Below are 14,669 nucleotides of genomic sequence, written 5' to 3'. Positions count from 1 at the left end.
AGGGTTTGCAGATGATACAAAGATATGCAACAGGGTAGACACACCGGGAGGGGTAAAACAAATGATTGATGACCTAGGTAGGCTTGAGAAATGGTCAAGTACGTGGCAACTGTAGTTTAATGCTAAAAAATGCAAAATCATGCACTTAGGTCTCAAAAACCCAAAGGCTAAATACAGTATCAAGGGTACTATAATGGAAACTACTGAGGAGGAAAGGGATTTAGGAGTCACTATTTCAAGTGACTTGAAGGCAGGAAAGCAATGCAACAAAGCAATGAGAAAGGCAAGTCAGATGCTTGGTTGCATAGGGAGAGGAATCAGTAGTAGGAAAAAAGAAGTGATAATGCCACTGTATAGGTCATTGGTGCGGCCCCATCTGGAATACTGTGTCCAGTTCTGGAGACCATATCTCCAGAAGGATATAAATACATTAGAGAGTGTACAAAGAAGGGCAACTAAAATGGTGCATGGCCTAAATTACAAAACGTACCCGGAAAGGCTAAAAGATCTTAACATGTATAGTTTGGAGGAGAGAAGAGAAAGGGGGGACATGATAGAAAAACTTTCAAATATATCAAGGGTATTAACAAAGTTCAGGAGGGAAACATTCTTCAAAGGAAGAGAAATATTAGAACTCGAGGACATACACTGAGACTGGAGGGGGGGGGGTTCAGGGGAAATTTAAGGAAAAATTACTTCACGGAAAGGGTAGTGGATAAGTGGAATAGTCTCCCATCAGAGGTGGTAGAGGCTAAGACTGTAGAGCAATGTAAACATGCTTGGGATAGGCATATGAATATCCTTACAAAGAATTAAGGTTCAAAAAGGGTTGAGATTACCTAAAGGATAAAAAAAGGGGCAGACTAGATGGGCCAAGTGGTTCTTATCTGCCGTCAAATTCTATGTTTCTATGTTTCTATGTTTCTCTATCAAGGTTCAGATTTCGGTTCTCTCCATCTTCATCCAGAAACAACTGGTTGTCCTTTCGGAAGTACAGACATTCCTGAAGGGTGTTCTTCACATTAAACCACCCACTGCTCCGTGGGATCTCAATGTGGTCTTGACCTTTCTGCAGTCGGACTGGTTTGAACCCTTGCACAGGGTGGACTTGAAATATCTTACTTGGAAGACTCTCGTGTTGCTGGCTCTCGCCTCTGCTAGACGTGTGTCAAAATTGGGGGCCTTATCTTGTAAGAGCCCGTATTTGATATTTCATGAGGATAGGGTTGAGCTCAGAACTCACCCGCAGTTTTTGCCGAAGGTGGTTTCGGCCTTTCACATTAATCAACCGATAGTGGTTCCGATACTGTCGGATCTGTCAGTTGCTCCAAAGTCCTTGGACGTTGTGAGGGCTTTGAGGATTTACGGCAAAAGAACAGCTCGTCACAGGAAGTCTGACTCGCTGTTTGTCCTTTATGACGCTACCAAAATTGGATGTCCTGCTTCTAAGCAGTCCATTGCTCATTGGCTCAGATTGGCCATCCAACAAGCCTATTCTTCGGCAGCGTTGCCACTGCTGAGTTCTGTTAAGGCCCATTCCACTAGGTCGCTAGGTTCTTCCTGGGCGGCTGTCTGGGGCATCTCGGCCTTACGCAGTGCCACGCAGCTACTTGGTCTGGTTCGAACATGTTCGTTAAGTTCTATGGGTTTGACACCTTGGCCAGAGATGACCTTCAGTTTGGTCAGGCAGTTTTGCAGGGGTCTCAGCACTCTCCCACCCGTTCTGGGAGCTTTGGGACTTCCCCATGGTACTAATACCACCACAGTATCCAATAGGACGTTAGAGAAAATAGGAATTTAATACCTATCTTTAATTCCTTTTCTCGTAGTCCGTAGTGAATACTGGGTGCCCGCCTCACTGCTTCGTGGTCCTGCTTACCTGGTTGTAAGTGTTCTTGGTTGGGTCTGCTGTTGCTGTCCCTGTTCCATGTTTGGTTAGCGTTGCTATCCTTTGTTATGGTTAGCGTTGCTCTCCACTGTTCTGGTTAGCGCTGCTATCCTTTATTACTTTTGTGTGTTGGTTTGTTGCCTCACCGCTTTCGTGTTATTCCTTCTCTCATGGTATGTCCGTCTCCTCGGGCACAGGTTTCCTAGAGTCTAGTGGAGGGGGGAGGAGCCAGCACACACTAATGTTTTCTTAAAGTGCCAGGCTCGAATGGACCCGATCTATACCCCCATGGTACTAATGTCACCCCAGTATCCACTACGGACTTCCAGAAAAGGAATTACCGTTAGGTATTAAATTCCTAGTTTTTTTAAATAAAATCGTATTAGATAAGTTTTAAATATATGTTATTGAGTTAATTCAATCATAAAAACAACGATTTTTGAGCTTTTTGGGGCAAAATAAATTGACAGTTAAATAGACCATTCAGATACCTAGAGAAAGTGCCTGTGGGATGAAGACGGTCGGGTAATAATGGACTGCGGGATAATTGATCCCCTGGGGATATTTTAATTTTCCCCGATGCTGGCGATATCCAGACCTGTCAGCTCCGTTTTTTGTGTAAAAACATATTGGTCTGGGAACTTATCCTGAATCATATGTTATTTGCCTGAAAATAGAAACATTTTTGGGCAAAAAAAAAACGGGAAAATTGAATTAAGTGAAAAAAAATCAGCAAAGAAGTTACAAAAATCACAAAAACCACCCGGTTTTAAAGTCCGAACAAATTTCCAGGCTAATTGAATTTCCCCCCAAAATATGCAACAGGAAATATGCAAAGTGAAAATAATAACTTTGTGTTTTAAAATAAACTGAAAGTTGCAGATAACAGGCATTTGAAATGACAACTTTTATTATTTATGTCTTTGTCCCAGGACCCTCACTCCGATCACTTTGAAGAGAAAGAATGGACATTCCAAGTTGAAGGGGTAAGTGTGAATCAGAATCCCTCTGATGTAACCTGTTCCTGGCTGCCTTCATCTGGTTGTCAATAGTATCCTTATTTCCATTTGTGGCACTCATGGTAATGTAACTTCGATGTACATAATGTAATTACATCTTGTCGTAGCCTTCACAATTACTGTATACTGCCTAAGGCAGACATAGAAACCACAATATAAATATCCATAATTAGCATAACGCAATAGAAAAATACCCACATAGTGTCCATTAATAATATTAAATTGCTAATCCAAGGAAAATAAATGCTAATTTTTTAAAGTGACTTCTGTATAATTTGCTATAATCCAAATCCTGCTTCCTGAGGTGACAGTGCCTTGGCCATCCTCATATTGCTTCGCTCCTGCTTACAGCGTTTTGCAACAGTATTAAATGTGTTCTGTTTAATTAGTGCACATGCATTCTCTGTGTACAAGCATCCATAAGCGGACTCGAGTTCAGAACACGGGACCCCCTGGGCTAGCATAACTAAACTGCATCACCTCACTATCCATACATGGACATCTATTGGGAATAGTAATAACCTCTAGTGAGCGAATCGGAGAGAGCCACCGTACTCAAAGAGTGGCGAGCCTGTGAGGGTACAGCACTGGCGTATTTATAATGGGTGCAGTGTGCGTGGTGCATACGGCCCCCAGGGGAGCCAACACCGCACACCCTGCAACCATTAATTGTAATACTTACCATCCGGAGTCCTGTGGCGATGCAGCAGAGCTGCAGAAATCGCTGGCGCTGCGCCATTTTCATGGTGATTCGCGCATGCACAGTAGAAATATCACTGGGGAAAATAGCTCTGCGCCATTTTCCCGGTGGTTTGCGCATGCGCTCTAGGCTCTGGGACAGTGCTAGGGACCCTAGTGCCCAGAGCTGTACAGTGCTGCCGGCTAGAGAGGAGGGGGCCCAGATGGAGCCTGTACACAGGCCTCCTCCTCCCTAGAAACCCCCCTGGAGTACACGTTTTATTGTTCTGAACAAATGTAATAGTGTTCTGGGGCTTAGTTATGGTGACCCTGGGGGTCCCATGTGCTGAATTTGAACCCTCATAAGTGCATACTGTAGACTAGTGAAGAAAAAGTGTTATTCTGATAAAAAAAAATGGGAAAACAAATCTAATATGAAATAGCAATATCAGTAATGCACAATTGTCATACATCCCCATCTTTTGAAACAACCAAAGATGTGCATATGTGAGCAGAGCTGTAGAGAGATTGCCCGGGCTCACACAGAATATAGGCATGCTGCATATAATTTTAATCAGCAGAAGCTGCTTGTGCGTCCTATTATATTACATTGCGTCGAAGACACATTTTTGCTAGAAAAGATGCAAAAAAGACGCTCAGCGCTACCGAGTCACACGGCACTCACGTGTTATGTGTAACACGACATGTAGCGTATAGAGAAAAGTTGTAAGAGGACACATCTATAACTTTCCTTACATCACACACATTCCCAGCCTGCTCCAGTTAACCTCTATGGGGTATATTCGGATGTGGATGTGGATCGGCGGAATCGCTGACGATCCGCGTGCTTGCGTTGGTTTTGGTCCCCTCTTCGACCATCTCAATTCGACTTTAAAAAAAGTCGAAGTGAGACGCGGGAGCAGAGACGGGGAGAGCCACAGGCAGACGGGGGAGAGCAGCGCCGGAGGATGTGTCACAGCCGCCGCTCACAGCAGCGTCCACCCGGCTCCAGCAAGCGAGACCTCACTTGCTGGAGCCGGCTGGACACTGCCGTAAGCGGCTACGCTGCTATAGCCGCTGCTGTAGCGCTGCTCTCCCCCGTCTGCCCGCGGCTCTCCCCCAGGTCGGATTCATTCCGACATAAATGAATGTCGGAACGGATCAGACTTCAATTGATTATACCCCTATACAGTATGTAGTACACTCCTTCTTTACCTGATTTGATAACAAGCATACAGTCCTTCACATCACTGGGCTGCAGATGTCCTTTTATTAATAATCTGCCAGTAGATACCACTGCTCAGTTCATGCCCCTAAGTAAGAATGTGGACAAAGGTGTTCCTTCACTGACAGCTGCCAATATAGTGTCACAATCCTCTAACTCTGTACCACATTTACAGTAAAGGACCCCTTCGTGATCTGACAGTGAAGATGTCTTTCTGACATTCAAAACTAATGACCTCTTTTTAACTGTATGGTGTTTCATATGAAGAGTTCACTAGACAAATATTTGTGCACTCTGGGATTGCCGCATGGGTGCCACAAATATGCTTTCACAATTAAAATGCGTGGCTCACTGGACCGCGCTTGATGAAAATGACCTGTAAAGTGCGCAATAATGTTGCCTGCAGGGGACATAACCTGCAGCTAATTGAATGGGCCCCTTAAACTGAGGTGCTGAAAACCTGTGCCCCATATTCAAGATGTTGGGCTAGATGCGTCATCGTTTGGAAAGTGATAAAATGGAGAGAGAAAAAGTACCAGACAATCAGCTCCTAACTGCCATGTCACAGGACCCTGTTTAAAAAATGACAGTTAGGAGCTGGTTGGCTGGTAGTTTATCACTCTCCATTTTATCACTCACCAGGCGATGATGCATCTTGCACCCTGTCTGACTAGAGCCTTATACAAACGTAATGCTACATTTGGATTATATGCACTTATCCCCTTTTATGAATCCCAAAACTTGTTTTGCCATTGCAGCTACTTACATCTGCACCTAGTATTGCGTGTCCTTTGCCCCTCTCCATTTTCCCAGTTGTATTCCATTTAAATCTATAAGTAGCAAGTTATTAGGCTGGCCTAGATACACAGGCCTACTGTACCTTTATCTAGTTCAAGTTTCATCTGCCATACATGTTCTAGTTTTTGTCTAATCTTTCTGCAGCAAGTTACTGTACTTTTCTCTAACGTCCTAAGTGGATGCTGGGACTCCGTAAGGACCATGGGGAACAGCGGCTCCGCAGGAGACAGGGCACAAAATAAAAGCTTGAGATATCAGGTGGTGTGCACTGGCTCCTCCCCCTATGACCCTCCTCCAAGCCAGTTAGATTTTTGTGCCCGGCCGAGAAGGGTGCAAACTAGGTAGCTCTCCAGAGCTGCTTAGAATAAAAGTTTAGTTAGGTTTTTTTATTTTCAGTGAGTCCTGCTGGCAACAGGCTCACTGCATCGTGGGACTAAGGGGAGAAGAAGCGAACTCACCTGAGTGCAGAGTGGATTGGGCTTCTTAGGCTACTGGACGTTAGCTCCAGAGGGACGATCACAGGTTCAGCCTGGATGGGTCACCGGAGCCGCGCCGCCGTCCCCCTTACAGAGCCAGAAGAGACGAAGGTCCGGTGAAAGCGGCGGCAGAAGACATCCTGTCTTCAAGACTAAGGTAGCGCACAGCACCGCAGCTGTGCGCCATTGCTCTCAGCACACTTCACACTCCGGTCACTGAGGGTGCAGGGCGCTGGGGGGGGAGCGCCCTGAGACGCAATATAACACACATATACCTTAGCTGGCAAAAGGAATACATCACATATAGCTCCAGGGCTATATGGATGTATTTTTTCCCCTGCCATTTTACACAAAAAAGCGGGAGTTAAGGACGTCGTGAAGGGGCGGGGCCTATCTCCTCAGCACACTGGCGCCATTATTCCCTCACAGCTCCGCTGGAAGGACGGCTCCCTGATTCTCCCCTGCAGTACTGCATCTGATTCAGGGTAAAAAAAGAGAAGGGGGGGCATTTTGGCAGCAAATAACTAGATTAACAGCAGCTATAAGGGATTAACACTTATATAAGGTTATCCCTGTATATATATAGCGCTGGGTGTGTGCTGGCAGACTCTCCCTCTGTCTCTCCAAAGGGCTAAGTAGGGTCCTGTCCTCTATCAGAGCATTCCCGGTGTGTGTGCTGTGTGTCGGTACGCGTGTGTCGACATGTATGAGGAGGAAAATGAGGTGGAGGCGGAGCAGTTGCCTGTGTTAGTGATGTCACCCCCTAGGGAGTCGACACCTGACTGGATGATTGTGTTTAAGCAATTAAGTGATAATGTCAGCAATTTACAAAAAACTGTTGACGACATGAGAAAGCCGGCAAATCAATTAGTGCCTGTTCAGGCGTCTCAGACACCCTCAGGGGCCCTAAAACGGCCGCTACCTCAGTGGGTCGACACGGATCCAGATACAGATACTGAATCTAGTGTCGACGGTGACGAGACAAACGTAATGTCCAGTAGGGCCACACGTTACATGATCACGGCAATGAAAGAGGCATTGAACCTTTCTGACACTACAAATACCTCAAAGGCGGGTATTATGTGGGGTGTGAAAAAACTGCCAATAGTTTTTCCTGAGTCTGAGGAAATAAATGAGGTGTGTGATAAAGCGTGGGTTTCCCCCGATAAAAAACAGCTAATTTCTAATAAGTTATTAGCACTATACCCTTTCCCGCCAGAGGTTAGGGCACGGTGGGAAACACCCCCTAGGGTAGATAAGGCGCTCACACGTTTATCTAAACAAGTAGCGTTACCGTCCCCTGATACGGCCACCCTCAAAGAACCAGCTGATAGGAGGCTGGAAAATATCCTGAAAAGTATATACACACATACTGGTGTTATACTGCGACCAGCAATCGCATCAGCCTGGATGTGCAGTGCTGGAGTCGCATGGGCGGATTCCCTGACTGAGAATATTGATACCCTGGATAGGGACAATATTCTGTTAACTATAGAACATTTAAAGGATGCATTGCTATATATGCGTGATGCGCAGAGGGATATTTGTACCCTGGCATCAAGAGTAAGCGCAATGTCCATCTCTGCCAGAAGAGCATTATGGACCAGACAGTGGTCAGGGGACGCAGATTCCAAACGGCACATGGAAGTATTGCCGTATAAGGGGGAGGAGTTATTTGGGGCTGGTCTAACAGACCTGGTGGCCACGGCAACGGCTGGAAAATCCACCTTTTTACCCCAGGTTACTTCACATCAACAGAAAAAGACACAGTCTTTTCAAACTCAGTCCTTTCGTTCCCATAAGTACAAGCGAGCAAAAGGTCACTCTTTTCTGCCCAAGGGCAGAGGAAGAGGAAAAAGGCAGCACCATGCAGCCGCATCCCAGGAGCAGAAGCCCTCCCCTGCTTCTGCCAAGTCTTCAGCATGACGCTGGGGCTTTACAAGCAGACTCAGACAAAACCAAAGTCTCCCTCCGACAGGGAGGCAGTTCTGGAAGCCATTCACAAGCTGTACTCCCAGCAGGTGATAATCAAGGTACCCCTCTTACAACAGGGGAAGGGGTATTATTCCACACTATTTGTGGTACCGAAGCCGGACGGCTCGGTGAGACCAATATTAAATCTAAAATCTTTGAACACTTACATAAAAAGGTTCAAATTCAAGATGGAGTCACTCAGAGCGGTGATAGCGAACCTGGAAGAGGGGGACTATATGGTGTCGCTGGACATCAAGGATGCGTATCTCCACGTCCCAATATATCCTTCTCACCAAGGGTACCTCAGGTTTGTAGTACAAAACTGTCATTATCAGTTTCAGACGCTGCCGTTTGGATTGTCCACGGCGCCTCGGGTCTTTACCAAGGTAATGGCCGAAATGATGATTCTTCTACGAAGAAAAGGCATCTTAATTATCCCTTACTTGGACGATCTCCTGATAAGGGCAAGAACCAAGGAACAGTTAGAAGTCGGAGTGGCACTATCTCAGGTAGTGCTAAGTCAGCACGGATGGATTCTAAATATTCCAAAATCGCAGCTGATTCCAACGACACGTCTACTGTTCTTAGGAATGATTCTGGACACTGTCCAGAAGAAGGTGTTTCTCCCGGAGGAGAAGGCCAGGGAGTTATCCGAGCTAGTCAGGAACCTCCTAAAACCAGGACAGGTCTCAGTGCATCAGTGCACAAGGGTCCTGGGAAAAATGGTGGCTTCTTACGAAGCGATTCCATTCGGAAGATTCCATGCAAGAACTTTTCAGTGGGATCTACTGGGAAAATGGTCCGGATCGCATCTTCAGATGCATCAACGGATAACCCTGTCGCCAAGGACAAGGGTGTCTCTCCTGTGGTGGCTTCAGAGGGCTCATCTACTAGAGGGCCGCAGATTTGGCATTCAGGATTGGATCCTGGTAACCACGGATGCCAGCCTGAGAGGCTGGGGAGCAGTCACACAGGGAAGGAATTTCCAGGGCTTGTGGTCAAGCATGGAAACATCTCTTCATATAAACATTCTAGAACTAAGGGCCATTTACGATGCCTTAATTCAAGCAAAACCTCTGCTTCAGGGTCAGGCGGTGTTGATCCAGTCGGACAACATCACGTCAGTCGCCCACATAAACAGACAGGGCGGCACGAGAAGCAGGAGGGCAATGGCAGAAACTGCAAGGATTCTTCGCTGGGCGGAAAATCATGTGATAGCACTGTCAGCAGTGTTCATTCCGGCAGTGGACAACTGGGAAGCAGACTTCCTCAGCAGACACGACCTTCACCCGGGAGAGTGGGGACTTCACCCAGAAGTCTTCCACCAAATTGTAAACCGTTGGGAAAGACCAAAGGTTGACATGATGGCGTCACGTCTAAACAAAAAACTGGACAGATATTGCGCCAGGTCAAGGGACCCTCAGGCAATAGCAGTGGACGCTCTGGTAACGCCGTGGGTGTACCAGTCAGTGTATGTATTCCCTCCTCTGCCCCTCATACCGAAAGTATTGAGAATCATAAGAAGGAGAGGAGTAAGAACTATACTCGTGGTTCCGGATTGGCCAAGAAGGTCTTGGTACCCGGAACTTCAAGAGATGCTCACGGACGAACCGTGGCCTCTACCTCTAAGACAGGACCTGCTACTGCAGGGGCCTTGTCTGTTCCAAGACTTACCGCGGCTGCGTTTGACGGCATGGCGGTTGAACGCCGGATCCTGAAGGACAAGGGCATTCCAGAAGAAGTCATCCCTACTCTGGTAAAAGCCAGAAAGGGAGTAACCGCAAAACATTATCACCGCATTTGGCGTAAATATGTTGCGTGGTGTGAGGCCAAGAAGGCCCCTACACAGGAATTTCAACTGGGTCGTTTCTTGCATTTCCTGCAAACAGGACTGTCTATGGGCCTAAAATTAGGGTCCATTAAGGTTCAAATTTCGGCCCTGTCGATATTCTTCCAGAAAGAACTGGCTTCAGTACCTGAAGTTCAGACATTTGTGAAAGGGGTGCTGCACATACAGCCTCCTTTTGTGCCTCCAGTGGCACCTTGGGATCTCAATGTTGTGTTGAGATTTCTAAAATCACACTGGTTTGAACCATTGTCTACGGTAGATTTAAAATATCTCACGTGGAAGGTGTCGATGCTGTTGGCCTTGGCTTCAGCTAGGCGTGTGTCAGAATTGGCGGCTTTATCATGTAAAAGCCCTTACCTAAATTTTCATTCTGACAGGGCGGAATTGAGGACTCGTCCTCAATTTCTACCTAAGGTGGTTTCTGCATTTCACATGAACCAACCTATTGTGGTACCTGCGGCTACTAGGGACTTAGAGGACTCTAAGTTGCTGGACGTTGTCAGGGCCTTGAAAATATATGTTTCCAGGACGGCTGGAGTCAGGAAAACTGACTCGCTGTTTATCCTGTATGCACCCAACAAGCTGGGTGCTCCTGCTTCAAAGCAGACGATTGCTCGTTGGATTTGTAGTACAATTCAGCTTGCACATTCCGTGGCAGGATTGCCACAGCCAAAATCAGTAAAAGCCCATTCCACAAGGAAAGTGGGCTCATCTTGGGCGGCTGCCCGAGGGGTCTCGGCTTTACAACTTTGCCGAGCAGCTACTTGGTCAGGGGCAAACACGTTTGCTAAATTCTACAAATTTGATACCCTGGCTGAGGAGGACCTGGAGTTCTCTCATTCGGTGCTGCAGAGTCATCCGCACTCTCCCGCCCGTTTGGGAGCTTTGGTATAATCCCCATGGTCCTTACGGAGTCCCAGCATCCACTTAGGACGTTAGAGAAAATAAGATTTTACTTACCGATAAATCTATTTCTCGTAGTCCGTAGTGGATGCTGGGCGCCCATCCCTAGATTGTCTGCAATACTTGTATATAGTTATTGTTACAAAAAATTCGGGTTATTATTGTTGAGCCATCTTTTCAGAGGCTCCTTTAAAATTATCATACTGTTAACTGGGTTCAGATCACGAGTTGTACGGTGTGATTGGTGTGGCTGGTATGAGTCTTACCCGGGATTCAATATCCTTCCTTATTATGTACGCTCGTCCGGGCACAGTATCCTAACTGGCTTGGAGGAGGGTCATAGGGGGAGGAGCCAGTGCACACCACCTGATATCTCAAGCTTTTATTTTGTGCCCTGTCTCCTGCGGAGCCGCTGTTCCCCATGGTCCTTACGGAGTCCCAGCATCCACTACGGACTACGAGAAATAGATTTATCGGTAAGTAAAATCTTATTATCTATGCTAATGATCCTAATAGCTTAGTGTCATCTGCAATCCCGAACACCTTTCTTTCTAAGTAATCTATTAGGTCATCATTAATGGAAAAGATTGAATACTGTCGGACAAGTCCCAGTTAATAGTGTACATGGACTATTGCTATACAACCTATATCCCAGCATTTTTCCTTCATCTGAAAATGAAACATATTTATAGGATTAGCTTTTCTTTATCTTCTGTAATTTATGATTTAATGGCACAATATTATGAGTTTTATTTTCCTTGTTATGTAAATTTGGGGATTAAACTTGCTATCTCTAGCAATCCATTTCCAGCTCCATTGCTTGCTAGCCTGATTATGCTATACTCCATGTAGTTCCGTAATTAATATTCGGTCTTTTTAACAATTTCATTTGTTCTATATCAGCGTAAATGTGTTTCTAGGAATGTTGCATTAATATAGTTTTTTAAAATGTAGTCTAGTTTCTTATTGTATAAACTTTAATGTTTATCTTTGCTGATTAAACTTTGCCTTTCTAAAGAAAGCATGTGTTATTTTGCTCCCATATCACAAACTGTAATTTAAATGACACAGGCAATTTTCTATAAGGACTAATGACCCCCATACAGCAGCAATAAATTGCTGCGCTGTCCTGATTCCCCAAAGGACGGATTGGGGAATTGGGAAAATTAAACATCGTTAAGAATCCTGATTTTCCTGCTTTTGGTCAGGATTGGGGAATCAGGTATTTTTAACATGTTTAATTTCCCTGATCGTATACCGATTGCCAATCATCAATGGCCGCTAAGTTCGGTTTGGCGGATTCGGTCGGAAGATCAGCAGTGCCAACAGGTCATGGAAACACGGTTCCGGATGCATGTGGCCATACCAGTGAGATGTATTTATGATTGCATTTATAATAGGATCGTTAATGTATATCTTTGCATACTGACCTGTGGGATCTTGTGCCAGTATGCAGATTCTTCTTCATGCCAGGAGAGCTTTGCTTTACCCAGCTGTCCCGGTGATGAGGGACAACAACCAGGGGTATGCTACTAGCCCAGGGTGTAGATCTCTGGGGGTTTCACCATCAGTGCCTCACAGCACCTGCTTTTGGTTTGCAAGTTGTCTGGAGCATTACCTTGTTGCTAGTCACGCTGCTGTAGAGCGGAGAACATGCAGCTGGTAGTGCCTAGAACACTGCCCGGGTCCTAAGGATGCTCCGGGTAGTGTTCTACTTTCTGGTACCGGTGGCTCCACCCCCTCAGCATGACGTCCTGACATCACATGCTGTACAGCTGCGAGGAATTTAGTTCTGGGTTCCAGACCCAGGGGTTGAAATGCACATGCTCAGCTATCAACTTCTAAAGCTAATGACATCTATTGATGATGGATAGTGGGCAGAAGCATTATGCTTTTTGGAGCAGGATGCATGTGGGTACATCGTAGCTCCATAAAATCCTATAGGGACTACTGTTCCGTAGGGCACATATGGGGAGTACATAGATGTGGTAAAACTTCAGAAAACTGTTATATGTCTGTGGTTTTACAGCAAAAAGGATTAGATACATTCTCTGTAAACCTGACCCACATGCTGCACAATAATGATGCAAACCAGCAAACTACATTATTGGTTTGAACAATTATCATTCAGTGTATGGTACTGAATGGTGATTGCTCACAGCATGAAAATGGATGAAAAATGGTGTGGATCATTTGCTTTGGTTTTGAAATCTATGAGATCTACCCGACCATCATTCAGCCACCTTCAGGCTGTGAATTGAGATCACCTATTGTAGTACATGCAAGCGCTTCAACTCTATACTTGCCTCTCTGATGCCACAGAAGTCCCTGGGAAAATAGAATGACCGCCATTTACCTGAAGATCTACAAATGTGCAGTAGAGAAATCACTGGGATAACTGTGTGGGCGCCATGTTCCCAGAGATCTGCACATGTGCATTAGACCTTGGGACAGTGCCAGAGTCTACTTGGCCCCAAATGTAGACTTCACACGCACTCCCCAGCGCTCTTAAATCACCCTTCCTCCAACTATCGGAAGTTGGTTCCTTCCCTGTCTCCGGGGGTACTCATGCAGTGTATTCCCAGCTTAAGATGCAAACTATAATTTTAAAGGAATATGGAAGTCTGGTTATAAAGTACATGTAGGGAATGTTTTATTCCCAAATTTAGCATATTTTAGACATACTGCTCCAAGTTCCAAAAGTTAAGGAAATTCTCAAGTCACAAGCATTCAGCATAACAGATCCGACACCTGTACTATAAACAACAATCACATACATTATACTGTATAACATTTTGCTGAATACAATATAAAACATATAAGGGCTCTACCAAGGCAAACATTATATTAGATCTCAGCTGAATAGTAAATTACCATATACAATATAATAAATAATTGAGGTGCTCCAAACTTGTTGGAACCAAAAATCAGGGTGTCATCAGGAAGGCGAGTCTGTATCTATGCAAGGAAACATAATAATGGATACAATTTTTGAAAGGTAATTTATAAATCATAAATGCATTTCAATGTTTTGAAAAATGTATTTACATAATCAAAAATGGTTCAAATCCATTCAGAAATGTAAATACATTACATGATATAGAAAAATAATCAAAAGTCATTTGAAAACATTATCACTGATGGAGATGTAATTCATTAGCTTAATTGAAATATGATTGTTTCATGAGCTATCGACGGAGATTTCTGACCAGAGGCAAGATAGAAGTGTGGAGAGAGCTGTAATTGAGAACAAAGGATCCCAGCTTCTCCTCCTCCCCACCTGGGTGTCTGAGTCCTGTGTAAACTGTTATGTGACTAAACCATTTATGTCTAGAGATATAGACACACACAGGGAGTCCTCCTGAGTCATGTCCCAGTGTGTAAGTAGTACAGAGGCTGCTGCTGTTCTTGCATGTGACAAGATAAATTATTAAATTTCTATGTGTATTTTAAAGTTAAGTTGTCTTTGTTCCACTACAAGAAAAGTGTATTATTAAACTATACACCACTGGTTTACATTTAATAAACACAATATATACCTCCCACCATGACCCATTCCAGGAGGGACAAAATGCTCTCTACCTGGACTTGCTTCTTAGTTTATGATTACAATCACCTGCTTTGAAACACCTTTCTTATCAATTAAATAGTTCAACACAGGTGATGCCAATCATATATTAAGTGGGAAGTCTAGGTAGAGAGCATTTTGTCCCACCTGGAATGGGAAATGTTGGGAAGTATGCACAATTTAATTTACATCTGCCACCTACCATCAGGGCCCCCCCCTGTCTTAAGTGCCACGGGCACCCCCAAGGCTTAAATCCAGCCCTGGATATAACATCTCTATAAAGCTGTAACT

General features: G+C 44.9%; 1 protein-coding gene across 5 annotated transcripts in view; it reads left to right on the top strand.

Annotated features, from left to right (window-relative positions):
• Nucleotides 1–14,669, top strand: part of LOC134969314 (EH domain-binding protein 1-like protein 1) — a 292,891-nt gene that overhangs the window by 177,677 nt on the left and 100,545 nt on the right. For all 5 annotated transcript variants that reach the window (XM_063945182.1, XM_063945181.1, XM_063945179.1 and 2 more), the window contains exon 4: nucleotides 2,821–2,874. In XM_063945182.1, coding sequence (XP_063801252.1) covers nucleotides 2,821–2,874 — 54 coding nt within the window. The remainder of the gene's footprint in view (nucleotides 1–2,820; nucleotides 2,875–14,669) is intronic.

The sequence above is a fragment of the Pseudophryne corroboree genome, chromosome 11, assembly GCF_028390025.1.
Source record: "Pseudophryne corroboree isolate aPseCor3 chromosome 11, aPseCor3.hap2, whole genome shotgun sequence".
Taxonomy (NCBI): domain Eukaryota; kingdom Metazoa; phylum Chordata; class Amphibia; order Anura; family Myobatrachidae; genus Pseudophryne; species Pseudophryne corroboree.
This window is presented reverse-complemented; position numbering and strand designations above follow the sequence as displayed.